The following is a 26,220-nucleotide window of genomic DNA, read 5'->3' as shown; positions in this document are numbered from 1 at the left end:
AGGAAAAATGGAACTACAAGATTCTACTACACTACAAATAACGGCTAATACAAGATGATTTTCTACCAGGGAGCTAACAAGTGGATATTGGCAAATAACCAACGGTGGCAAAGAAAAAACTGATTTTTCAACTGGACGAGGATTGGCCTGGTAAACTTGCCTTGTTTACTTATTATCTCAAACATTGGCAACACTGTTACTGACACTAAAGAGTAACTTTTCTTCCAAGGTTTCTGAATGAACTTTTTTGGGTTAGAAAGCATAATTTAACTTAAACGTGAGACATCCTGTGTATACAATTTACACGACAACGCAATTATTTCGCATTCCAGAGTAGTTCACCACTTTTACTTTTGTCTAGTGCTTTTAAGTATGTTTATTTACATCTGACAATAATTGCCGTTGTTTGCGCTGAAATTTGAATCCTTAATTCAGGAAGAAAGTTTACATCACAATATTGACTACAACATTTCCATCTACAGCACGATTTTTAAGTTTATTAGCATTCACAGTAGGGTTTACGCAAACCACTCTTCTAATAACAAATGTTTTCGTGAAAGTACACTTGAAATTGATATTTCGATGGAGAAAAATTGATTGTCCCAAGGCGAATTGATAAATAATGAGCAGAGAAGCAAAAATTACTGTTGAAAAAAAGCAACTCTAAATTTAGGCAACTAGCAATACATTTCAATGATTATACAGTTGCCTAACCATGTCTTTAACTAACATGCAGTTTGCCTTAATGGCTTAATTATGGACCGAAGTTTTAGTGTCAATTGCATGTAATGTAAATTTGAGTTGCCACTACGGTTGAAATTTGTTTATCAACTATTCAGTTTACTTTAACAGTTGGAAAGAATTATTTTATGCTAAAATTGACCGTAAAAACTTAAAGTACAAAATTTTTGGTTGAAAAAACCTAAACTAACATGTGGCCTCCTAAAGGAAGTATCCGACCGGAGAAATTCCCGTAATTTACTATTACTTCAATAAACAACATTTTATTAAAACCAATTAAGTACTGCTGGCAAAACTTTTACTTTTTCGTGTACACATACAACGCCCAACCGTTTTGGCTCTGGCATCTAATTGTCAGGATTGGTTTGAGCAGTGTATCGGCTTATTAGAGGAATTAAAATAGTCAAGTACCCAAGTGAAAGTAACCATCATCCTAGTGACGCCATCTTCAGGAAATTTTAGGTTCAACAGCAATTTAAACAAATCTTTTCTCACGCTTCCAGTATTGCGTAAGATTCGTAATAGGTCACTGGTGTTCTGCTGGCAGGTTTAGGCATCAAAATGAAGAGGAAAGTAAATCCTTTCACCGAATGATGCGTGTAGCTTTCGTTCGGTTCGTGAAGTCAAAGTTCAATTGATGATTATTCAAGCACTCTGGGATTTTCTTTGTGCATTCTAACGTGTGCGAATCCTTTCACCGTAATTTAGTTTTTTTTTACTGAAATTTGCTTGCATAAATCACTGTAAAGAATAAGACCGTTGATGAGCTGGTTAGGGCATTAGAACACATAGGGCAACCATGCTAAATCACCAGGTTACTCACGTCACTCACTGTTCATGTTTCTGTGATGCCATATCAGATTAAAACAAATATTTTTTTGTAATCACAGTTTTTAGTTTTCTTAAAAAAATCATTTTGGCAACACTGATGTGTCTTCTATTATACAGGGTGATTCAGGTTTTAATACACCAATTTTAACCACGTCCAAAAGTAATCCAAGTTTACTCTATAAAATATATCCCCGAAATGCATCTTTCAGGAAATACAGGGTGTTGAAGTTTTATAAAAAAGGTTGCCAATTTTACGAGCAGTCAATTGTTTCTAACGTTGCAAAAAATGCATTGTCCAAAATTAAACGAAAATTGGAAAAATCAATTTTATTTTTATAAAAAGCAATGTGGTACCTTTTTTTCTTAAATATAATCAGGTGACTTATTAATACGTGCGCCACTGGTGGAGATAATAAAAAAAATTAATTGGCAAATAATCGATTAATAAACCACAAAGTTTCATTAAAATATGAATTTTCTGTTTTCTTTTATAAAACTTCAACACCCTGTATTTCCTGAAAGACGCGTTTGTGTATTAAAACCTGAATTACCCTGTATAGTCAAAACTCAGGTACTGTATTATGCCTTGTGTGTTAAGAAATGTTTTTTCCACTCTTGTGTTGTTGCCAACAGTTATTACCTTTTTTTTAAATGCATTTTCTTACTTTTTCATTCGCCAATTGTCAAGAAAACTAAATTTACTTGAACTTTTGAACTTTGATTTGATTGAATTGGAAGTTGGGGATGTTCTTATCTAATTCTTTTGTAGGATAACAGAAAGTGGAAGTAAGACTGTATGCAAGAGGAAGCTGGAAAATGATCAATCAGTCATACTTAGTGCCATCTGTGGCAAGTTGCGATAACTGTCTTCAACCCATATTGGTACTTTTCCTGCAGTGTTCTACTTCTCGATAATTGAAAGGTAAACTAGCTTGGTCTTGGCATGTTTTGGTACAGAATTTTAAGCGATAGGTGGCGCGTCAGTTGCTTAATTCAGGGGATTTTTTTGGTATACGTTTAGTAGGTAAATTCGACAAATTATGATTTGTTTTAAGTAAATTAGGACCTCAGATCAAAATTTTTCAACTTCTTGATTTTTGAATATATTTGTCTGAGTATTTTTTCCGGAAAATTATCGGAAACTTTCTGAAAAATGTCGTATACCTAATCTCAACACTTTTCAAAATAATATGAATTTTTAAAAAAATATTATTTATAAATTTATCCCTTCTGGACAACACATTCTCGGTATAAAAGCTTTAATCTTTCGTTAGCGTGACATGTCTACTATATTTGGTACACAGGGTGATCAAAAGACAGTTTCAAGGGCTACACATTGGTATATTGAACCACCCTGTAACTGTCAAAATAACAGAGTTATGGGCTGTCACAGTAAAAACTGTCAAAATCAAACAACTCAGTTTTAACAGTGAATAACTCACTTATTCGACGTTTTAGGTAAAAACGCTACACAGGGTGGTCAAAAAAGAATTTCAAGGGCTACAAATTGGTATATTGAACCACCCTATAATTGTCACAATAACCGAGTTATTCACAATACAATGGAGTAGTTTACAGGGTGATTCAATGATGATTTTTAACATCCTTGTAACTTGTTTAATTTTCGTTTTATAAAAAAAACTTGACTCTTGTTTTTTTGCTCAATATCTCAGGAATGTTTCAGGTTAGAGGTCTGAAATTTTTTACTACAAATGCACCTCGACGGGATGCAACTTTTACCTTCTATTCACTTTTTTGGTACCATGCATGTTTTTACCTTGAAAAATTAGAAACTAGAATTGTCAAGAATTTTCACCTTTTGATTTTTTCAGAAAATTTTTTATTTTTAAAATTGACTAAACTCCATAAATACCTTCAGGTTAATAGTACAAAAATGACGTAAAGTGTCATTTGTCAAAATGTTATTTTGCAAGGGTGCCACGCCCTAAAGTGTCAAAATTGGCATAATTTTAAGGTTATCTCCAAAACGGTGCCAGTTAGAGCAAAATGGACGTCAGATTTGTGTTCCCAGGTTCAAATTAGTTAGAAAAATCACTTTAATTAAGGAAAATCCAAAATGGTCTGGTTTGACCTTGAAAAATTAAAAACTAGAATTGTCAAGAAATTTCAATTGAAAATTATTTGTCTTTAAAAAAAAAACTCAAAAAAAAACAAACTTAACTGACTAAATACCTTCAAGTTAATAGTACAAAAATGTAAAAAAACTAATTATTTTTGAATTTCCAGATTTTCCGGAAAATTACCGAAAATTTTAAAAGTTTCCATAAATTTAATTTTTCGGAAATTTTACATCCCTGGAATTCAGACGATACTATTGTGATATTGATCAATTCCGTAATTTCTATGGAAGTTATCCTAAAGATAAATTTATCCGGAGGTGACAGTACCCGTCCTTTGGGTTTGGTTACAGGGTTGTCACATTCACTTATGTTTAGTGCTGAATTTGCGTATCCAGAGTTTACTGACATTTTTTTTTCATGTATTTTATAATTGATTCTCTTAGTTTACATTCTTAGTTTACTGTAACGATTTGAATTCGGTTGGTACTGAAATTACTGGTGCATTAACTGGTTATAGTCAAATAAGCTGGTAAACTTACGTATACGTGCCCAAACACGAGTCGTTAAACACGATAGAACCGTTAAATCTAATTCACGCCACCATAAATTCATAAAACCGGACACAACATCACCGAAGAAACGAACAGGCGATTAGACACCGAACCTGATTAAACCAAAACTGTACTTTTTTCGGTGAAATCTTTTATTTCCGTCGTTTTTTTTTCCGAATTTGAATTTCAAATTAACCACTAATTTTCCTCCCGTTCGTCTATGCAAATTGTGACATCAATAGTCAGGTGTTAAAGAAACACAACCTTATTTATTCAAATAACCATTAAAAACAAACAAAATCATCTTAAAGTATGGGTTTTAGTCCGGAAGTCGTACTTTAAATCGTCGGGTAATGGTTCGGTGACCGGTTTAATTCCGTTGTCAACCAGTTCGGGTTGTAGCCGACCGCCCCTGATCCAACCATTAGTGCGGGGCACCAACACCATGGGGTGCACCTGAAATGTTACAAGAGTGTAAAACCGGCAACGTTGAAAAAAAAAAAAATGTAAAACATAATGGACCGTTTTATATTAGATCGGGTTTTAATTGAGGGGGGGGGGGGGAACGTTGAACCTAAAAGAGCCTAAAGTGTGGGCGGTACCGTGAGAACTGTTAAGCCTCAACGCTCCTAACTAGCCACGATCTTGATTTAGAGATAACATAATTTCCGGATTTTCAAATTGAAATGCCCGGGGATTAGTACCAGAGGCACCTGCTCTGAGATAAGTGATTTTCCCACGAAAAGTTATTTGCGGTATTTAGGCAACTAGCAATACATTTTCATGATTATAGAGTTGCCTAACCGTGTCTTAGTGTCAAGAATGTAAACAGATTGGAAAAAAAAACTTGATATGTGGCTCAATCGCGGTACCATTAATAAACCCATCCGATCTATAAATCCCGCATCGGAACCCACAAAGGAGACCGACAAGGCCCCGATTCACTAAGGTCGCCCACACGCTCCCAGACTCCCTGCCGGTTCGAGATATATCGTCGTATTTCTCGGTTAAATTGTAATTTTATTCATGTATTAGTAGGGCCCCTTTGGATTTATCCAATGGATTGTTTTAAGGGTTAATGAAACTAACCGGGGGATGTAGCAGTACAGGTCGGCTCCCTATAGATCGTCCATAAGATGGCGCATATCCTCCTAAAGGATGCGATCTTGCCCTGAGATCGTCCAGAGGAAACAACGACTGAGCCCATCTAGCTTTTGCCAAGCCAAAAGGTGCAGTGATTCCCCTAAAAACAAAAAAGTAACCACCATTACTGTCATTCAAAGAGAGAAAGAGACAGACATCCTCCAGGGTGCGTATTCTGTGACAGAAACCCAGTTTCTTCTGTCACATTCTATCAACCTGATTTCACGAATTAAGGCCCCAGGATACTTACTTCGATATGTAATCGGGGTCCGATAAAAAATCGTCGTCAGGAAACTTAATTTTCGATTTTTTTGGGATCAACAACGTTTCGTCATCTTCGAAATAGTCTCTGAAAAGTCCATTTATAATTGGATTTTCTACACGGAAATCTCCTTTTAATCGTCGTGAATAGTTATCTTGTTCTTGCCTTTACACACTTTGGCTATTAAAGCGTAAAAAAACGTCCACATTTTGTGTTTAACAAACCCCTTAACGAGACTTTAAGTGTCTTCCAAGTTACTTTCACTTTGGATTTTATCAGGTCGGATTGAGTTATTTTGTCAGTGTAAACTTACCCTAATCCGTAGGAGGCTTCAATGCTTTGGTATTGGACGAAGAGGGTCATAACCTGCAAAATATAGTACAAACTAATTTCAATCAGGAACAATTTCAATTGAGTACGAATCGTAAAGCTCGAGTGATTTTGTTAATTTGATAGTAGGAAAGAATTGCGTTTTTTTTTAGAAATTTAATAAGCCGGTTGAATTTTTTTGCTTTCCTCATAGGAATTTCCGGTATTTGTACATCATCTTATTGTCAAGAAAAGCTGTTTTAACACTCTCAATGATGTAAATTAGATCAGTTTGGGTCACTGTATACTATTATCTTTTCTTTTTCAGATTGGTGACCATACAGTCTGCAATTTTATAGCACAATGGTAAGTTGCATGTTTATTATTGTTATAATCCTTTAAACAACCCTAGAAATGATAGTTTAAAAATTAATTACACAAACCACAAAAATTGCAAGTTTCCTAATACACTTCCTAGTAATTTGGTATTAACTATAGGAAGGACAGTAACTAACTGGACTGGAAATGAACAGTTACTTTATGGGTCCAGTTTACACAGCAACAACTAAATCACAAACTGCCCACAGTGTAAACTGGACCAATAAAGTAACTGTGGTGACAAATGCAATCCAGCTAGATTTGACATTTCCCTAGTAACTTAAACATCAACTGTCACTTGTCACTGATTTAAAGTAAACAAAAATGGTCACTTACCTGCAAAGCAAAAACGATTCTCATATTGTCAAACATAACAATGAATTATTGAAGTGGCGCACGTTTATAATGTAACCGCACCGATCAAGCAACGAGGAAAGCTTCATTTAAATTACAATTTTTACGAAAACGAGCTCTTTAACCGCCTGTAACGTAAAATAATAATAAATTAACGTCGAACCTTGAAAAGTTGCACTGGTTATCGCTTTTTGAATTCGAACCCAAACCGTAATTGTCTCGCGAACGAAGTAGTTAGCCGAGAAGAACTAATTGTGTGGTATTCTCCATTATTCCCCCCTTTTTGCGCACCGTTTTGCATAATCGCACTGCACTGCTCTATTGCGTTATCTAAGCGGTGGCGACATCTTGAAAACTAGAAACTCAAGCGAATTTGTTGGATTTTTGCCCATCTGTCGCACGCGAGTGACGTAATCGTGGTTGTGGGTAACGGAAATCGTAAACTTGAGCGTGAAGAACGCCAGTTCCCCTGCTTAATGGGAAAGTTAATTGGAATCGCCCTTTAGAGGATAATTTCTTAATTCAATACCGGAAAATTGCACATTACTCATCTGCCCGAATATTCAAACAACTCCAGAAAATGACATTTCCAACGTCACTGTAAAAGTAACGCATTCGAAACATTTACCTGTGTGTTACGTCACTTTCTTTTTGTTTGATTTTCTGCTGTCAGTCACGTGACAACTTTGAATTTGGTGTCTATGCCACTTTTGACGTCACTGCACAGTTTAAGAACCGCGTAACGGACAGAGAAACGTACATTACTGCATGCGCGGGACTAAGACAGAAAACGAAAAAAATATCAAGTAGGCCATATTTTCAGCGCGCTGTTGCCAAACGCCGTTAGTAAGTTTGTCGAGGGTATTGAATACTTACGGCGTTTAGCAACAGCGCGCTGAAAATATGGCCTACTTGATATTTTTTTCGTTTTCTGTTTTAGTCCCGCGCATGCAATAATGTACGTTTCTCTGTCCGTTACGCGGTTTTCCTATGGTCGGTTTTGGATTTACCACACCTGTATATGTCAGTCGGCCATTTTGTGTCAATCAAAAACTAAAATGACAGAAAAACTGCTTTGTATACGTACAGATTTACAGAAGTATTTTTCTACTTAATTAAACCCTGTAGGGTGTGTGGATGGGTGTAGGCAAACTGCATGACGCAACAACTGTCACATCTTTACAAAGAAAAATGCGGTTTTTGCTACTCCTTAAAGTGTGTAAAGTTCAAGGCTTATAACCATGCAACTCACCCTGCTTGCACAAATTGATCGTGCCACCAAACCGACACAACTGATGGTCAAAATGATCGAATCTCGTCCCTTTTTCGGTTGTGGACTTTCTAAGTAAATGCTTGATCAAAAAAAACAAGTGATAGTTATGCATAATTGCTGCCTGTTACCGTTTCGTGAAGGTGAAGGTACAATGCACAGCCATTGACTTATATTGGCTTCGTAGAAAGCAAACTCGAATTTGTGCAACAAATCATGAAAAATAATCAACAGGACCGGACCGCACGGTAAATTGCCGCCCGGTCTAATTGATGGAGCTGGTTTAGTCCAGTCCTGTGCCTCGGGAGCGGTCTTTACTAAAAATAATCGTTTTCTTCAACCGGAAATCTTTCCTTTCTCGAATCGGTTAACTTCTATTTGAATTATTCGGTTACGGTGTGTGGAGATCGAGCGAGAAAAGGAAATTTCTTAGAGGCTTTTGCTCTCGTTTTAAATTATTCAAGGCTGTCGCTTCCAAGTTGCGTCACAAATCGGAAGTAGAACTGGTTTCAGGCTAATCGATACGGTGCAGATCGCTTTCCCAACCACAAACTTGATTGCTAATTATTATCGATCAATTAGCGTCTTGTTAACAATCCGGAAGAAAATGCGGTGAAATTTACGTTTAAACCCTTAAATTTAATTAATGTAGAAACCGGAATGAAGCTTTGTGCAAATTGTCCCTCCCCGCACAAATGTCACATGCTTAAGGGTTTCTATGAAGGATTTTTAAAATTCAATATTTTACCAAATAAACCCGCCTGTCAGTGTTGTTGTCCTTATCTCTAGCACTTGATTAGTAAAAGAGCGTACCCTGGACGGTTTCCTACCGATCATGTTGAATAATAAAAAACCTCAAATGACTTATGAGGTTTTTCTGAGCGAATATAAAGCGGATCGATCACAACATGTCACATATCTGCTTGGGGTTTCAATCAAGGATTTTTAAAATTTAATATTTGACAGGACAAACCGTCTGTTGGTGTTGTTGTCCTTATCTGTTACGCGTGATTAGTAAGGGAGCACTGGACGGTTTCGTATTGATAATGTTAAACTTTAAAAAAAACCCAACAGATACGGAAAATTAAACCTCGTAAGTGACATTCGTCACGTGACCAACTTTATCAGAAAGGTTGTTTGTTTGATATTTTGTGCAAATTTTTGTATAAAATTAAAGGGCGGCAAAAACTACCGCCCTCGGACACGGCTTTGAGCACCACTGTCAAGGTAAACGGTCGACTAAATATCTCTTCTGCTTTCTTGCCGCCTCCTTTCATTCCGCATAGATCAGCGCAAAAGTGTAGCATATAAATACGGGGAATCGGCATTGACGATGCCACATTTCCATTTTGATTTAGTGCAGTGCAAAACTCGATTTGATCGTAGCGGACCCAAAGCAAAATGGCTTCCGGTTACTTGGTGAGTTTGCGCCCTCTATCGTTCTGGGTGGTTTTTATTAATTTTTTGCACATTTTTAGATTGCTTCGATTTTGTTCCTAGCCCTGTTTGAGTACTGCAGCGCTGGTGGACATGGAGGAGGGTGAGTGCTGTTTTTAAATCGTAAAATTCACTGGCAGGCGATAGAAATCTCGAACCAATAAAACGTCGGATTTATTTTTTCCTTTCACACTTATATACGCTTTCTCGGCTTTTTTTTCTGTAATTGAGTTGTTTTCCGATTAACTAGCGAGTCGTTTAGTATACCGGTCGGTTTTTTAATGAATGCATCTGTTATAGCCATTCTACGGATTTTTTTAAGAGACAGCCAAAATGATTGGAATTCCCTGAAACTATCCAAGAACATTACAGTTTGGGGTTATAACTCTTTGTATGTAAGCAAAAGAGTTTTCACTTTGTAAACTGTACCCATAACAATTCCTCAAGTGTAATGAAGCATGAACGGTTATTAATCGAAGAATGCTTTCACTTTGATCTTGATTTGATGTTTAATCGATTTTTAAACCTTAAACAATAATGGCAAAGAGTAAAGTCACGTGTCTTCTAGCACATTCAATCCTCTGCTAAAAACTGTATTTGTCTCTTGTTTTCAGACACAAAAAAGTAATCATCCACGTGCCGTACAAAGTGAAAACGATCCACCACACCCACACCGTGTACAAGCACGTCGGGGGCGGCGGTGGAGACGAGGGCGGTTCCAAAGTGATCGGTTACTCTGGAGACGGTGACGTAAGCCTAGGACACGGACACGAAGTGCACGCAGACGTAGGAGAGCACGCCGGCGGTTTTACAGTGGGCGGTGACCACGGTTACTGGCACTCAGGTAGATAGAGAGCTATCCAGTTCGTTTCTCTTCACTTCATCATTACTAACACAATTTTGATTTTTTTCTTACTTAACAAAAAATACACTTTCTCACCCGAAAACATGTTCAGGAGGTGACGCCGGAGGTCACTCTGAAGGTATCAATCTGGAATCTGCCGGAGGTCACGATTGGAGCGGTCTGGGAGGACACGGAGGTGATTTGGGCGGTTACGGAGGCGGTGCCGAAGGTGGTCACGACTTGGGTGGCGGTTACGACCTGAGCGGGGGTGGCAACTCGATTGGCGGGCACGATTTGGGCGGCTTGGGCAGTTACGGGGGAGGCGACGACGGAGGCCACAAGGGCTACGATTAGGTTTACTAACTTTTCACTAAAAGACTTATTTATTTTCGCTACCTGCATTCATATTTCCATAGACAACCCCGACTAGTCTGTTTTAATAGTTGTATAGTTAGTTTTAAGTTAATTTTATTGTTTTTTTTGTACTTTTTTTAATAAAATTGTTGTTTGTTACGTGGTTTCTAATTTTTAACACTTCGAAAGTCGTGAGAAAATGAGGAGGTGGCAACACTGGCAAATACGGGTTTCAGCTTATAAAAAAAGAACCTACAAATTCACTTAACAACTTGGCAACACTGCGATTAATATTTCAAGTTAATAAATGATTGATTTTTACAATAACATTTGTTTTGACTAGTCCCTGAACGTTGACATTATTTGACGTCACGATCACGCAATTTGACAGTTAATCTGATAATACTGTTTTGTTAATACGTCATCTTGACGTCACACTTACTCGGCACGCTAGATGAAACAACTGTCACAAATTACTTCTTATCCAGTCCACTAGTATACCGCGTGTCTCAAATTTGAGCAACAACCCAAACCTATAATTTTTCCCATAGGCTGTTTAATTCTTAAATTTGGGACACCCTGTACCTTAATGGACAATATGGAAATTGCAACTTTCTGATAAAATAAAAAATTAGTCAAATAAGTCAAAATTCGATCAATCACCTTGTACATTAATTACTTAAGCATCAAATTAAGATATCGCATTTTTCTATAGTGGTCAACATGGTAGAAAACGTACTGGCAACGTTGCAGTGCGGTTAATATAGGGTGGCACAAATACGCCCAACCATTACATTTTTTTTAATTTCTAATAATCCAACACTGTTTATATTAATTTGGCATCGTTGCTAATTGGGATCATTGACATTTACCAACACATTTCTCAAGAGAGAGCTCAAAGAGACAAATCGAAGTTTTCATCAAGTCAACTGCGTACAGCCATCACGTGACAGGCATTTCACAGCCTGCTTGATTTTTATAGGATTTTGCCATACTAGCTTTAGATACGTCAATTGTTACAGTGACAGAGAGTATTTTGATTTCAAACTTTGACAGCTCGTTGACACATTGTTGTAAAATCGAGTGGGCCAGGCTCATAAAAGGAATATTATTGGTTAATAACTGCATACACTGATTAATGTAAAAAAAAACGAGATATATTTCACAACAAAATAACATATTGTAACATAAAGATTACACTAGGTGCCGTTACCCTAAGTTGCCCCGGTCTCCCCCAGTACAATGTTTGTGTCAGCAATATTTGCGAATTGGGGTCATGATGTGGGTATAAATACTGCACCAAAAGCACGTACAGATTACCGAACTCTGGGGTCTTCCCCAGAGGGAGGTCACTGACTGATCTCTGGGTTAGTCTGGGTACGCCTATTGTGCAACTTAAAAGTGGAGCAGTAGGTGACCAAGTGCCACACCCTAGATCAGCCCTAACAAAGGAATTAGTGTGGACGCGCAGCACGAGTTGCCGTTCCAGCTTACCTCCCTTTGTTAGGCTCTTCGCGTCTTTGCCGGCTCGGTGAATGCCCTCGGACCTAAGTCTAGGGTTCATTCACCACCGCTAAAGCGTTGCCCTCCGTGTACCTTTGCCTAGAAGCCAGACCACGTCATGATCCCCGCCATCTTAGCCATCTGGGGGTAAGATTATCGTCTAGAGATTAAGGCACTATTACGTAATAAAGAGTGGGTTACCTGTGGAAACCTGAGTATTCTTCCCCCTCAACCAACCCTTAACGTGACAATATTTTCAACTGCAGCTAATAAGAGACCTCCAAAACTATCCGACCAATCAAAAGGGCGCGTTCCAATGGTGAACCGCGTTCTCTCAGCTGTACACCTCGGTACCCTGATGACTAACGTGGTTTACCAGTCTGAACCAGTCACTTACTACCAGCAACCAAGAGTTGGAAGAAGAAACAATAAATAAAAGTGAGGGTGCAACTATTTAACAGGACTATGACGAGTTAGTATGTACAAAGAGATCTTTGGTTGCTGGGAGCAATTAGTGCCATCCGTGGTGGCTGTGGGAGTAGCTGGGCTCTCCTATGTGAATGCTCCCGGATACTTTGCCTTGACTGAAACCGTCGCCTCCTTCACCACCGTAGCTCACCACCTCACCATCGTCGGTGCCGACGATTTTAATGTGTTTTGTGACGATTTTTTTGGTGTGCACGTTCGTGTGTTTGATTGGCACGTGGATGACTACATGTTTGTGTCTACAAAATTTACAGGATTATTACATACTCAAACTGCACTGTATTACTTACCCTCCTCCTCCTCCGTGGCCGCCACATTCACTTAAAGCCACGAGAGCTAGAACCAACACTGATGCAATCTGGAACGTATCGTTCGCATAACAAAAAAAATAGATAGGGGTATCTGTTAGTGAACTTACCAAAATTTTGGAGGTCATAATGGGTGAGAGTAGAGCGGTTTCGGAGGGTAGTGCACCGCACCAAATATGATTTAGATATGGTCGGCTAGATGGTCGAACACTTTCCCTTTTATATGCCATAATAGTGATGAATGAAAGGAAAAGGAAATGCGAATCGTACCAGTCAAAACTACCGGAGCGTTCACCTTGATTTCAAAACGTAACAGATCAGGAAGTTAAACATCTCAAAACGGAGAAATGCGTTAGATAATATACGGTGGCAAGTTATGCAATACTACTTTGGTGTAATTCTAGTAGATGGCGCTTTACCATGGGGTACTACCAACTTAACACTAAACGACCGTAAAATCGCGTTTAATTCAATAAACGTGAGAAAATATTTTTTAACCGGTGAAAACTGTTTTTGCGGTAAATATCATATCAACCATAACTAACCATCTCTTGTGGGGTTTGTTATAAAACAGTTTTGTTTCGGACACTTTGTGACAGTTTTTAGTGAAATGAAGTGCCATCTAGTGCTCCTCTTTGTGGGTTGGTTTCTTGAGTCACACGCCCATCCAGGCAAACAGTAAGTCCAATTCAAACCAACCGAACATGTTTTAAAACATAGTTTGTATAGTGTTCACGTTAAAATTGTGGTGCCAGTCTACAAACACAACCACCACCACACCCATAAGGTGTACAAGCACCTTCCACCTCAGGTCGTAGTGCACCAACACCACCATCATCACGATCACGGTCATAAACATGGTCACGACCACAAACATGATCATCATCATGACAAAGATCACGGTAAGGGACTGCACTGACTTTACACTACCATGAAACTATATACTAACTAATAACTATATTTAGGTGGACATTGGGATGTCCATGATTGGAGTGAACACTCCAGTTTCAGCAGCTCTGGTGACAGTGATTTCCACCCTGAAGCAATAACAGAAAACTCCCATAAATCCCTTAAAGTGGAGTCGTTCAAATTGAGTGAGGGCAAAGATTCTTCAGTTAATCCAGTCGAGCAGCACTACGTCACTGGGAGTTATAGAGTACAAGACGGTACTAAAATATTCCAGGCCGCTCAAACTGGCTATGGGGGAGAGGAGGATGAAGACCTGGAGGAGTATGAACAAACAAAGCAACAGAACCCGTACGAGTTGGAACCGTTACGGCAGTTTTTCCAGAATCAAAACCACATTTAACTTTTGTACAAAAATTTTATTAAAATAAACTTAAAACACTAGTGACCACCAAAACTGAATGGTTTGCCTCCATGACTGTGTCCACCACCACCTCCGCCTCCATGATGTATGGTTTTGTACACGGTTTCGTGGTGGTGATGGGTGTGGTGGAATTCCGGTACTATAATTTTAACCTTTTCTTCTTTATGCCTGTAATTACCTTACGATTAAGGTTCGGTCAGTGTGATTTAGTGACTTACCCTCCACCACCTCCAGCTTTGACGGACATGGCGGAAATCAGGGAAATCACCGTGATGAATAACTGTTCAACAAATTCAATTTACAGGACTTGCAGCTTACTTTAAAATGGTCTTACCCATTGTAGGAAGTTCATTTTGACGCGCACTGTATTTTAGTCAAATCAGAATATAACGTGGCAGGACCACCAATGGCTTTTATATACCGTTGATTTTCGTGTTATTAAATAAGGACCGAACTAGGTCTAGACGTGATGCAAGCCCTACTTTCGTTTGAACTAATATTCGGTATGATTTACGCGTAAAGGCATTGTGGGGCCATTCTTTAAAAATTGCTTAAAGTAGCCTAAATACGGTTCTGTACTGTCATCTCGCAAGACCACTATTGACACATTTGGTAGAATAACCCTCGTTGAACATATCTACCAATTTAATCAGTCATCTCTTTCTATGTAATTACTGTTTTTTTATTCCTACATCCAATCATAGTACATTAAGGTGGCTTTAAGTTATATAACACACAGCGCACCCTCGTATTACTGTAACACACTAATTACTATATAACCGATTTTGGGGCCGTACTCGGTTATATAACCGAGCAATTTTGCAAACATTCAAAGAGTGAATGAAACCAGGAAGCATATTAAAAACAAAGTCACTGGGTAACGCTTTGAAATTAGGACAATCAAACACTTAATAATTAAACCAAACAGTTTTGTTAATTTATTGAAATAAATTAATAATTTGTAACTAAAAATTAAGTTATATTAAGTCAGACCCGTACTAAATTCTATAATAAAGTTAATGTAGAGTGTGATTTATTTTCGTCTTTGTTGCGGACTGGACGGTTGCGATATTGCTTTCCTCGTCGCGTACTCGGCTTGGTTCTCGTACGCGTATTCTTGACTGACCGGGCACAAACAGGGCACCAGTTGCACGTTTTGAACGGCCGCAGGGCTTAATTGGGGCGGTAAGGGCAATGGTATGCTGTAGGGCAGAGGCGGTGGCACGTATTGTCTGTAGTAGTCCGGGGAGTACAACACTCTAGAGTTTCTAAAATGAAAATACGTATAAAAAATGTGATACTCGCTTTCCGCCATCTTGGAGAACATCCCTTGCAGTGCGCGATGTTTTTACTGTCAGTTGTCGTAATTTTGTAAATCTTTTAGGACGCTGTTTAATGTCAACACTAGTTTTTAAGTTTTTTTGACTAATCTAGGTATTTTTCTTGCAGAATTTATGCGCCTAGCATGGGAAAATACGTACTGGCATTCAGGACTCCCTAATAATAAATGAAAATGCCGAAAAAACCTACAAACCTGTATAGTATAGCAAAACACGGTAAGTACATGTTTATGTAGCTTTGTGGTGGTTGCCATTGTTTAAACTGTTACCAATTGCCTAAACTCTCTCGAATTATTCAAGTAAAGTGAAGTTTAACTAGAATATAAACTTTTAATTACAATTTAATAATAATAAGGGTTAGTTATTTGGTTTAGTTGGCAACAGATGGCGCCACCTGTCAGTTAACAGTAAAATCATTGAAATTGATACTGTCTTGGATATGGATGTGTTACATCCATAAAACAGTAATTAAATACTTTTTTGGTATACAAATAAATGAAAAAAACGTTTTCACGTTGTAGACACGGTCAGAAATCAATTTAAATTTCTCCAGTCCGATGAGAACCCAAAAAAAAAAAAACCTGGGAAATTAATCGAACAACGCAACGTAAACACACTAAATGAAATCTTTGAGTGCCTAACGACCGCAGAAGAGCAAACACTTTTTGCTGGATCATCGGACTGGGCCCCTAAACAAACTGGGACCTACTTCAGAAGCCGCGGCGTGACGAGGCAAAAATCGCAGTAATTAATTCAAGGAAATTACACTCGACCACCCGAAGGGTACTTACGTGGGTTTGGGTTCTTCCGCGGAGAACCAAAAGGCCGACGAGTGCGACAGCGCTGCCAGCAAACTGACCAAAATCATCTGTAAGTGTAGAAAAATAATATTAAAACCCGAGCGGGTTTGAGTCTGGACAACTTGGTGGCCTACCAACTTGTCAAAGGACCGCATTCCTCCACCTTATCTGGGATACCGATACAGGTGTTGGTCTGGTATCTAATTTCTTTTACTCACGCATCCTTTAACATGTTAATTTTTAAGATTGTTATCTGGGTTCTAGTTTCGATTGGAAAATGTTTTTTTTTAATGATTTATTGACTCTTTTTGTCAGATTAAAAAAAAATTTAATGTACGACCTTGTCAAGTAAAATCACTGTAATGAGTACTACAAACACAAATCTAGTGATTTATTGGTTCAGAAAAAATTACCAAAAAAAAACTCTACTTACCATAATGTGGTGACTAACCATTTTACAAGAAACACTTTGAACTTGAAAAAAAAAATCGTCACTTTGCACCGATTTTTAAAATTATCAGACAAACTGTTCCAATGATGATGGGCAGAAGAATGTGACCGGATGGCGCCCCGGCTCGATTATATAAGCTTATATGGGCCTAAACCCTTCCATGATGGGTTTTTAGAGGCTCTCGCTTGGTCACACATAGACATAATATACTGGGCTGACCCAAAGTCCGAACACTCAGCATCTGTTTCGTCTCAAGAGATTTTTTCTTTTAATTAATTAGGAATATATATTTTTTAAAAGCTCCTACGTGACTCTGATCGTCTGCGACCTAAACATGGTACCAGATGTTAAGTGCCAATTTTTATTTTTGTATATATTTGGAAAATGTACGAGTTAAAATCTAGCAGTGCACAGATACTCGCTTTCCGCCATTTTTATTACCAAATTGGTCATGGCCGTGATTGATCTTCAATCATGCCACTCTCTAAATTGTCACTTGTCAGTCAGTCAGTTTAATATTTTTTGACGTTGAGGTAATTGTTTGAATTTTAAAATGGAATTTCCGGGTTTTGTGTTAATTTAAGTCGTTTACTGCAACTGCTTTAGGGTTCCTGGAGATTGGGTCTGCACGAGTTTACATCAGGAACTGTGACAACTGCGAAGAATACCCCCTTAAGCCGTACGTGATTGATTGTGCCGTGTTGATTGCCGTAAGTGTTTTGTATAGTTTTTTTACTATTTTTTGGCATTGTTTCGTATACTTTCATCTATTTAAAACCCTGAGATTGATTGAAAAAACAAGAAAGTTACAAAAAAAAGTAAAACTTAAGTGATTAATAGTGGTGACATTAGTGTTATTAAAATTGGTTTCTAAGAGATGGCGCCACTTGTCATTCACCATTGAGCATAGTACCAATCTGGAACAGTCATGTTGATTCTTCACAAATTGAGTGGTACTATCTAATTTAAATTTTATTCGTCTAGCGGTACTAATCGGAAAATATACTCGGAAAAACCATAAAAAGCAAAACGGTACTTAAAAGCCCCGGTAGATGTAAATCTCTTCGATAAAAGGTGCATTTACGGGAGCATAGACCGCGTTTAAATGCGGCGATATTTTCCGAAAAACCTGACGTTATGACGCGTCGTAGGCTCGAAATTTATTCGAAGCAAACAATGAAAAGCCCCCAAATATGTAAATGGATTCGGATCGTTCATCATCAGATGAAGAAATTCTGCTTTTTTCTTCTTGGGCGCTGGATTAGCCGCAAAGAAGTAATTTAGGAGATTGTCGGTGTTTACCTACTGGCGGCCAATTAAGGTCGCTTCTTTAACAGGAAATTGTACCCGGTTTTGATTCCTATCAGTTAACCGTAAAACGTCGCGGGTATTCTGATTTAATTATCAAATATTTTTTAAGTAACGATTGCTCTATGCTCGGTTATTGGGAGACGATTTATTTACCTTAAAACGGACCGGACCTTGTTAAAAGTAAATTATATTTCAATTTAAATCTCTGAAAACGTAGGCTCTTTTTTTGTCTTAAAGTAAACGCGGTGAGTGTTAACGATAAAAGGGGGGCACCCAGGGGCGGACTGGTTATATGGACAGTTTACGGGTATAGTTTGTTCCCTGATATTTGCTAGCAAAGAACGTATAGTACAGTGGTGTCAGTTACAATTTTATTTCAAGTTCAGTAGATAAAAACAATTTCTACTGTTTTTTTTTTAATACATTTTAGCAGTCAAAAGGTAATCCTAAAGGTCACGTGACTGTTTTAGATGTCAAAGTATTGTTTTTTGAAGAGTTCACGCTTATAATGTGCAAATGGTCACGTGACGATTTTCAATAAGCAAATATATTTTTAAAGGTCACGTGAGACTCTTTCTTGAATCCCTAACGGGAATCCTTAAAGTCACGTGTCTGTAAATGGCAAAATATTGTCACGCTAAGGGGTAGTGTTTAAAAGGTCACGTGACCAATTTTCAGTTTGAACTGAGTTTTTTTTAAATTACATGGACACGTGACGATTGTCGATTAATTCAACGTCAAAACGAAATCCTTAATGTCACGTGATTGTTTTCGGTGCCAAATTATTATTTGAAGAGTCACGTGACTGCTTATAATATGCAAATGGTGACGTGACGATTTTTAATAATCAAATTTAATTTTTTAGTCCACGTGAACTAATCCTGAAGGACACGTGACTCTTTTAAGATTAAAAACAGGATTTGATAATGTCACATGGCAGCTTTGAATGTCCAAATGTCATTTGAAGGATTACGTAATCGTTTTTCAGTTTAAACTGATATTTTTAAAGGCACACGTGACTGTCTTTACAGGGCAAATAGCCACGTGACCGTTTTCAATTATTTTAACGTCAAAAGAAAATTCTAAAAGTCACGTGACTGTTTTAGGTGTCAATTGAAGAGTTACGTGACTGCTTATAATGTGCAAATGGTCACGTGACGATTTTCAATAAACAAATATATTTTTAAGGCTCACGTCATTTTTTTTTTTAAATGTTAAACCGTAATCTTGAATAATCTTGTGTAAATTGCAAAATATTGTTAAAAACGGTCACTTGACCGTTTTTTTTCAGTTTAAACTGAGATTGTTTAAATTACCCGAGGTCTCTGGCACGTTAAAAACAATTCATAGTAAGCTTAAGAAGGTTTCAGAGGCCTCTGGCAATACAAAATGGCTGTCAGAGGCCTCTGGCACTTTAAAAAGGTTTTTTTTTTTTAATGTGCAAATTACCACGTGACAATTTTCATTAAACAAATAGGATTTTAAAAGTTACACGTGACTCCTTTTTAATGCCAAATCGGAATCCTGAAGGTCACGTGACTGTAAATAGCGAGACATTGTTTAAACGGTCATGTGACCGTTTTTCAGTTTGAACTGGGATTTTTTAAATTACCTGACTCCTTTTACTGTTTAAATGGTCATGTGACTCTTTTTAACTTTAAAACGGATCACCTGTGTGACCCTTTTAAGATAAAAAAATAGAATTTCTAATGTCACATGACAGTTTTAAAAGTCAAAGGGTCATTTGAAGGATCACGTGATCGTGATCGACACACGTTATCTACTCTATTTTTGGCGTTTCAAGTTAGGATCGCCGCGGCATAAACTAACCTAACCTAACATTATAAATAATATGACACTGTCAAAATCAACGTAAACAAACGGAGAAATGACAGCTGGAATGCCCGAAACTGTTTTCATAACTGATCACCAGAGGGAGTATCTCTCTTATCTTGAAACGCCAATAGTGCAGATTGATCGTTTACGTCAAACCAGAATCCTCTAAATGTCACGTGACTGTTTTTTTGATGTCAAAAATGTTAATTTCTGAAGAGTCACGTGACTTTTTTTAATGGAATCCTGACTGTTAAATCGCAAAATAATATTTGAAGGGTCACGTGACTATTTTCGAGAATTAAATTTTAAAGGTTACGTGATCGTTTTTCAGGCAGACTTTCGGTTTGTGATTTCGAATCCGCATTATGATTCAAAAGTCACGCGACCTCCGTGTAATTTGGTAAACAGGTTGTCATGTGACCTGTTTAATGATAATGCGTTTGAATCCCCGAAATCGCGGGTCCAAAGAGAGCGTATAATTCGGAACAGACTATACCGGAACCTATCGGGGAGGGTCAAATTAAACGTTGGTTCGGGTTCTGAAATGGCACCGTCACTTTTAATTGCCCCACTATAGCACCCCGTCAAGTGTGTGTGTGTGTCGGCTCTATTTTTTATTTCATTAACGGCATTAACATAAAATACTCATTAAATTACGAAATAATGAAGACGCGAGCTGGTACACGGAAAAACTTCTAACAATTTAATAAAAGGTCTTCGCGCCGTGGGTCATCAATCTTTTTCGAAAATTAAGTTTTCACTTTCACGTCAAAGACCGGGGCCGTCGGCCCTGGAAAGGGACAAATCAAACGAGAAAATGGCGTCGTTTTCTTTTTTAATCATGGATCAGTATGATTGGTCACAATTAATCGTAATTGAACCTTCGTTTGCCGTCAAACCGAAACCCGTAAGCGGCGGCATTTTTGGCGTCCACCAACGCCGGATTCCGGTGCTTGTAGAAGCTCCCGTGGGAGTGTGCCGCTCTAGCCGATCCCAGTTCCTCACCTCTGGGATAAAACGCCTCGAAATGACCTTAAAATCACTCAAAATTACTTTTTTTTTTTTTAATTTTAAACGCAAAATGTCATACCTTTGGGCTGTGTTGCCTTCACGATTTCTGGATCTGCGGGATCGTAGCATCGCCCCAGCCAAATGCAGCAAGTAATAACGATAATTAGGTGGATGAGAAGGCGTGTCCGCGTCATGTGACCGCACTCTAACGCAATCGACGAGAAAAATGTATCTGCTGAGCGGCAATAATTTCAATTAAACTGCGAATATTAGCCAGGCTTTCTCTTTTTATTGTTTGGTGCCATACCGCCATTGAAGAGTTTTGGCAAACCATCGAGCAGTTAACGTGTCCGCATATAGATAGGGCAGGCCAACAGATTACGTCATCAGGTGTACCGCCATGTTGTTTATTATTACTATCCATATTTTTCTCGACACAGTGGCATAGTAGTAATGGCAATGGAAGGAATATTCCTAGATAATCCATCAGGATACAGGGTGTCTCAAATTTGAGCAACAAACCAAACTTATAATTTTTTAGTCGATTTTTGGAATCTACTTGACGTAGATTGAATAAAATAACATATTTTGTGACACTCGTTGCTTTGACCCTAAATTACTCCCTTATTTGACAAGTTACGTCAAAATGTCATAGAAAACAAGAAATAGAGCAGATTTCAGGCTTTCCAAAACTATCCCCCCATGATTCGATTGATTGCACCGTTTGGCCGCTAGAAGGCGTCAAAGTTCCTTCACCATGAAATCATGGATTTTTTGACACACGTTGTTTTGACCCTAAATTACTCCCTTATTTGACAAGTTACGTCAAAATATTATAGAAAACAAAAGATAGAGCAGACTTGAAGCTTTCCAAAAATATCCCCCCTCGAGTTGATTGATAACGTCGTTTGGCTGCTAGAGGGCGTCAAAGTTCCTTCACCATAAAATAACATATTTTGTGACACTCGTTGTTTTGACCCTAAATTACTCTAGGCCTGCTTGATGTAAAATGTTTGTATCGATATTCAATTGTTTTTGCTCTAGCAGCCTACCTTGAAAGCAGAAATTCCCAATTTGAGCGAAATTTTGCTGCACTTTTCCAGAAAATCGTCCATAACTCGCTTATTTGAAACACCCTGTATAAACACACCGTATAACAAAAGAAAGCTAATGAACGTGACGTTGAGTCGGCACGGCTAAGTTGTCCCGTTTAGCCGCTAGAGGGCGTCAAAATTGACTCTCGTTTTTTTGCAGTTTTTGCTCAATATCTCAGGAAGGTTTCTGGTTAGAGATCTGAAATTGTTACCACAAATGCACCTCGATGGGATACAACTTTTACCTTCTATACACTTTTTTGGTACCACCCACCGTTTGACCTTGAAAAATTAAAAACTAGAATTTTCAAGGGTGATACCTCCTAATTTTTTTTTGAAAATTTTTTATTTTCTAAATTAACCTCAACTGCTTAAATACCTTCAGGTTAATAGTACAAAAATGACGTAAAGTGTCATTTGTACAAAATGTAATTTTGCAAGGGTGCCACGCCCTAAAGTGTCAAAATTTCCATAATTGCCAGATCATCTCCGAAACGGTGCCAGTTAGCGCAAAATGGCCATCAGATTTGTGTTCCCCGGGTTCAAATTATTTAAAAAAAAAAATCACTTTGATTGAGGAAAATCCAAAATCCAAGATTAAATACAAAAGTTGGCAACTGTGTTTGCGATGACGAGCTGTCTTAGCGCCATCTCTTAGAGTTTACCTACAACTGTAAACGACTTCATTTTCGGATGCCAATTTAATTACATTGCGCTTGTTATGTAGTTCATGATAATATTTATTGTGGATTTGGTCCAACATTTTCCATGATTTGTATTATTTTTTGTGATAATAAAATGTTTGGATATTTTTTTGTGTCTGGTTATTATCTTTTTTTTTAGTTGAGAAGATATATTTCAATTTTCTTGACAATTGGTGAATGAATTTAGTTGGAGAAAACAATGAAAAAATGGTTCACTTGGCAACCAGTGAAAGAAACCCTATGTTTGGCAACACCGCATAGAACTGTCTTAAGTCACTTGACTGTCATTTCTAAATTTTGTTTATTTATTTTCTCGTCAATCTCGTCCCTTCTTTGTCTCACTTTAATGGGTTAGCTCTGTTTACTAAGGAATTTCTGTAGAAAAGAAAGGAAATTCAATTTTTCTCGCTGCTACAATAAATGCAAATTGACTCGCTTTAATTACATTTTCAATGCGGTGACTAAGGTTCCTTTACCTTTTAGCTTTAATTACGTGTTTTTTGTGTGTGTGTGTATTGAGTGAGTGAGTGAGTGCAATGTCCAATACTCGTTTGCCCCAGGAAGAACCTGCGCCCCGTTCTGGAAGGGTTCAGGAAGCGTGTCAGGTACTTAACATACAACAGCCTGGTCAGGTTCAATATGGGAGTTCTTGCAGGAATGGATGTTACGTGAAGACTCTGCCTTGGCCTATCGTCTCCAGGACCAGGAATTCACCGATCATTTATCCGGTAACCGCTTCCGGAACGCTTTGGTACGAGAAGATTTTCCTCGGGCCAAAACTGAGCAGCTTAAAGAGCAAGAGATGGCCGAACAGGCTGCAGCTATTTACCATCAAATGCTGCAGGAACAGGAGGAATATGACAAGAAGGTTGGTTGGGTTAGGCGTAACTGCACAGTGTGTTGAATGTTTGTACTCGAAAAAGGTGGCAAAAGAACTGGCCGACAAACTGGAAAGGGAGGAAAAAGTAAAAAAACGCGCCTTAGAACTCAGGGACCAAAACATAGTCAGGCAAATGCTTGAAAAAGAACGTCTCAAGGTAAAAACTAAAAAAAAACTACCACAAACAATAACAGTAAATAATGAAGGTTGCAAATGGGCCTGTACCATTACCACCTAGAGTGCCAAAGGATCAACCTCCAGTAAGGCCTCCCCTGCCCAGTTACACAGCAAACATTCCTAAAAGACAAGCGTTGCCAATGCCTTTACCCTTAGAAGGTGGTGGCGTTACCAGGAGTCTGGAAAGGAATGGTTTGGGTGGTGCGCCATCTGGTGATGGTGTTTTTAATATGTTTTCAGCTAATATTAACAGTACAGACCTGTACACAGAACCTTACAGGCCTGTTCACAGGCCTGCCGATGATATTAACAAGATTGATATTGTTTCTGATGATATTGCTGAATTGTCATTGGATGAACTTACTTTAAGGTAAGTGGCAATTTTAAGGGCTACAAATTGACCACCCTGTAACTGTCAAAATCAAACTTTACAACAGGGTGTCCCAAATTTGAGCAACAAACCAAACTTTTAGAATCTACGTCAAATTCTAGGCCTACTTGATGTAAAATGTTTGAATCGATATTCAATTGTTTTTGCTCTAGCAGCCTACTTTGACCACCCTCCTTGAAAGCAGAAATTCCCAATTTGAGTGAAATTTTGGTGCACTCTTCCAGAAAATCGTCCATAACTCGCTTATTTGAAACACCCTGTATAAAACCACCGTATAACAAAAGAAAGCTAATGAACGGGGCTATCACGTGACGTTGAGCGGGCACGGCTAAGTTGCCCCGTTTAGCCGCTAGAGGCCGTCAAAGTTGACTCTCTCGTTTTTTGCAGTTTTTGCTAAATATCTCAGAAACGTTTCGGGTTAGAGGTCTGAAATTTTTACCACAAATGCACCTCGATGGGATGGGATTTTACCTTCTATACACTTTTTTGGTACCACCCACCGTTTTACCTTGAAAAATTAAAAACTAGAATTGTCAAGAAGTGATTTTTTTCAGATTTTTTTTTTTATTTTCAAAATTAACCTCAACTGCCTAAATACTTTCAAGTTATTTTCATATTTTTCCGAGAAATTACCGAAAATTTTACATTCTTGCTTAAAACAATTTGCAGACACATTCAAGAAGAGAAAGACGCCGAACTGGCCCGTAAACTGCAAGAGGAAGAAGGAAACATAGAGGATACGTTATTGAACCGAGACAGACTGTTAGCGATCGAGGCGCAAGACAAGGAACTGGCAAAATTGCTGCAGGAGCGAGAAAGAGCGAAAGCGAAACGGGCGCGAGAGAAAGCGAAACAAAAAGCTTTGGCGAAAAAACAACAACAAATCGAAACGGGACCGATTCCGGACAGCAATCCGGGACCGATACTCCCTGACGACGCTTACGCTTTCCCAGCTGATTTGATCAGTCAGCCGCCGTCGAGCGTCCCGCGAAATATCGCGGCCGTTCCCGACATTTACAACATCCCCAATCCGAACGAAGAGGATATCAGTTACAGTTTGCCCGCGGACGTTCTGGAGCAGGACAGAAGCAGTTCGAGTTACTCCAGCCCCAAAAAGAACACGAATGACAGTTTGAATGTCACTCCGGAAAAAATTGTAGGTGGCGCTAGTAGACCGACGCATTTGGAGTTGCGGTAAGAATTAACTTTTAAGATAACTCTACTGTATAAAACCGGCCCTTGTACAGGTCGCCTTTGAATAAAATTGGAAAACCTCGAATGCCAGATCCAGATGCTAGTGACGCTGCTAATACGAGTAGCGGAAGTCTTTCAGGTAATTAACAGGTTTAAGGGCAGTTTTCTAAGCTCTTAGTTAACCGAAAGGTTATGTCAGAAATATCGAAAAGTTTGCGCAAACAGTCATATTAACGCACAGGTGGGACGTCACCGTTACACTCAAACATTGCCATGGCAATCGATCCGACGTATACGAGACGTGGTGGTGGTTACCGTCCCCCGTCGAGCTACGACACCACCTCGAGTACGGTAACCACTAGCACGTCCAGTTGCAGCCCGGGGGCGCTCCCCAATCCCGATTTGGGTGAAAACGAGGACGAGAACCCGGCGCCACCGTACATGCCGATTCAAGGCCAGAGACGTACCGCCTCGCTGGAGAAAAAAAAGAAAAAACACCGGGAAGGTTGCAAACAACAATAATGTCGGACATATCATGCAAAGTTTACTCAAATACTTAACTATTAGGACAATTGACAATAACGAGGCTCAAATAGTATTCTCTCTCTGTTACAGTGTTGTAGTGGCATCAGTTAGTCACGTGACTAACTGTCTCCAATTATTTTAGTCAAATCCATTTTAAACCAAATATTATATTGCTCACGAGTATACATTTTTTTAACGGTGGTAGCTAATATTTTGCCATATATTCTATACTATATGACAAAAAAATATACACTTTTATTCTATTAGTAGTGTAGTTTGTTTTATTCCCAATCCATCACGCAAGTACAAGGTTTTGACAGTTGA

General features: G+C 38.4%; 8 protein-coding genes across 8 annotated transcripts in view; 3 read left to right on the top strand and 5 right to left on the bottom strand.

The window, feature by feature from the left end:
- Nucleotides 1-26,162, top strand: part of LOC145737215 (uncharacterized) — a 31,742-nt gene extending 5,580 nt beyond the window's left edge. The window contains exons 2-14 of the mRNA XM_081991813.1: nt 3-150; nt 2,342-2,494; nt 6,247-6,284; nt 15,632-15,738; nt 16,044-16,392; nt 17,380-17,483; nt 22,869-23,334; nt 23,385-23,597; nt 23,653-23,766; nt 23,816-24,156; nt 24,847-25,371; nt 25,425-25,510; nt 25,613-26,162. Of these exons, the coding sequence (XP_081847939.1) occupies nt 23,266-23,334; nt 23,385-23,597; nt 23,653-23,766; nt 23,816-24,156; nt 24,847-25,371; nt 25,425-25,510; nt 25,613-25,893 (1,629 nt within the window). The 5' untranslated portion in view covers nt 3-150; nt 2,342-2,494; nt 6,247-6,284; ... (2 more) ...; nt 17,380-17,483; nt 22,869-23,265 and the 3' untranslated portion in view covers nt 25,894-26,162. The remainder of the gene's footprint in view (nt 1-2; nt 151-2,341; nt 2,495-6,246; nt 6,285-15,631; nt 15,739-16,043; nt 16,393-17,379; nt 17,484-22,868; nt 23,335-23,384; nt 23,598-23,652; nt 23,767-23,815; nt 24,157-24,846; nt 25,372-25,424; nt 25,511-25,612) is intronic.
- LOC145737224 (uncharacterized) lies at nt 4,454-8,249 on the bottom strand. The gene is made up of 6 exons (XM_081991824.1): nt 8,052-8,249; nt 7,903-7,991; nt 5,923-5,975; nt 5,598-5,696; nt 5,294-5,447; nt 4,454-4,660 (listed from the first exon to the last, which is right to left on the bottom strand). Exons 3-6 carry the CDS (start codon nt 5,970-5,972, stop codon nt 4,505-4,507), a joined length of 459 nt encoding a protein of 152 aa, XP_081847950.1. The 5' UTR covers nt 5,973-5,975; nt 7,903-7,991; nt 8,052-8,249; the 3' UTR covers nt 4,454-4,504.
- Nucleotides 9,071-10,714, top strand: LOC145737222 (uncharacterized). Its single transcript, XM_081991822.1, has 4 exons — nt 9,071-9,339; nt 9,399-9,460; nt 9,972-10,201; nt 10,314-10,714. The coding sequence occupies exons 1-4, from the start codon at nt 9,322-9,324 to the stop codon at nt 10,553-10,555; spliced, it is 552 nt and encodes a 183-aa protein (XP_081847948.1). The 5' UTR covers nt 9,071-9,321; the 3' UTR covers nt 10,556-10,714.
- Nucleotides 11,906-13,056, bottom strand: LOC145737225 (uncharacterized). Its single transcript, XM_081991825.1, has 4 exons — nt 12,963-13,056; nt 12,835-12,902; nt 12,260-12,783; nt 11,906-12,199 (listed from the first exon to the last, which is right to left on the bottom strand). The coding sequence occupies exons 1-3, from the start codon at nt 12,978-12,980 to the stop codon at nt 12,570-12,572; spliced, it is 300 nt and encodes a 99-aa protein (XP_081847951.1). The 5' UTR covers nt 12,981-13,056; the 3' UTR covers nt 11,906-12,199; nt 12,260-12,569.
- On the top strand, nt 13,198-14,161 carry LOC145737220 (uncharacterized). Its single transcript, XM_081991818.1, has 3 exons — nt 13,198-13,530; nt 13,582-13,754; nt 13,818-14,161. Exons 1-3 carry the CDS (start codon nt 13,463-13,465, stop codon nt 14,159-14,161), a joined length of 585 nt encoding a protein of 194 aa, XP_081847944.1. The 5' UTR covers nt 13,198-13,462.
- LOC145737231 (uncharacterized) lies at nt 14,157-14,661 on the bottom strand. The gene is made up of 3 exons (XM_081991830.1): nt 14,517-14,661; nt 14,401-14,462; nt 14,157-14,350 (listed from the first exon to the last, which is right to left on the bottom strand). The coding sequence occupies exons 1-3, from the start codon at nt 14,532-14,534 to the stop codon at nt 14,200-14,202; spliced, it is 231 nt and encodes a 76-aa protein (XP_081847956.1). The 5' UTR covers nt 14,535-14,661; the 3' UTR covers nt 14,157-14,199.
- Nucleotides 15,079-17,014, bottom strand: LOC145737229 (uncharacterized). The gene is made up of 3 exons (XM_081991828.1): nt 16,756-17,014; nt 16,314-16,390; nt 15,079-15,450 (listed from the first exon to the last, which is right to left on the bottom strand). Exons 1-3 carry the CDS (start codon nt 16,774-16,776, stop codon nt 15,216-15,218), a joined length of 333 nt encoding a protein of 110 aa, XP_081847954.1. The 5' UTR covers nt 16,777-17,014; the 3' UTR covers nt 15,079-15,215.
- On the bottom strand, nt 20,739-21,176 carry LOC145737230 (uncharacterized). The gene is made up of 2 exons (XM_081991829.1): nt 21,011-21,176; nt 20,739-20,952 (listed from the first exon to the last, which is right to left on the bottom strand). Exons 1-2 carry the CDS (start codon nt 21,123-21,125, stop codon nt 20,786-20,788), a joined length of 282 nt encoding a protein of 93 aa, XP_081847955.1. The 5' UTR covers nt 21,126-21,176; the 3' UTR covers nt 20,739-20,785.
- Nucleotides 26,163-26,220: the final 58 nt, after the last annotated feature.

The sequence above is a fragment of the Ips typographus genome, linkage group LG13, assembly GCF_016097725.1.
Source record: "Ips typographus isolate SLU linkage group LG13, UJ_Ityp_2.0, whole genome shotgun sequence".
NCBI lineage: Eukaryota > Metazoa > Arthropoda > Insecta > Coleoptera > Curculionidae > Ips > Ips typographus.
This window is presented reverse-complemented; position numbering and strand designations above follow the sequence as displayed.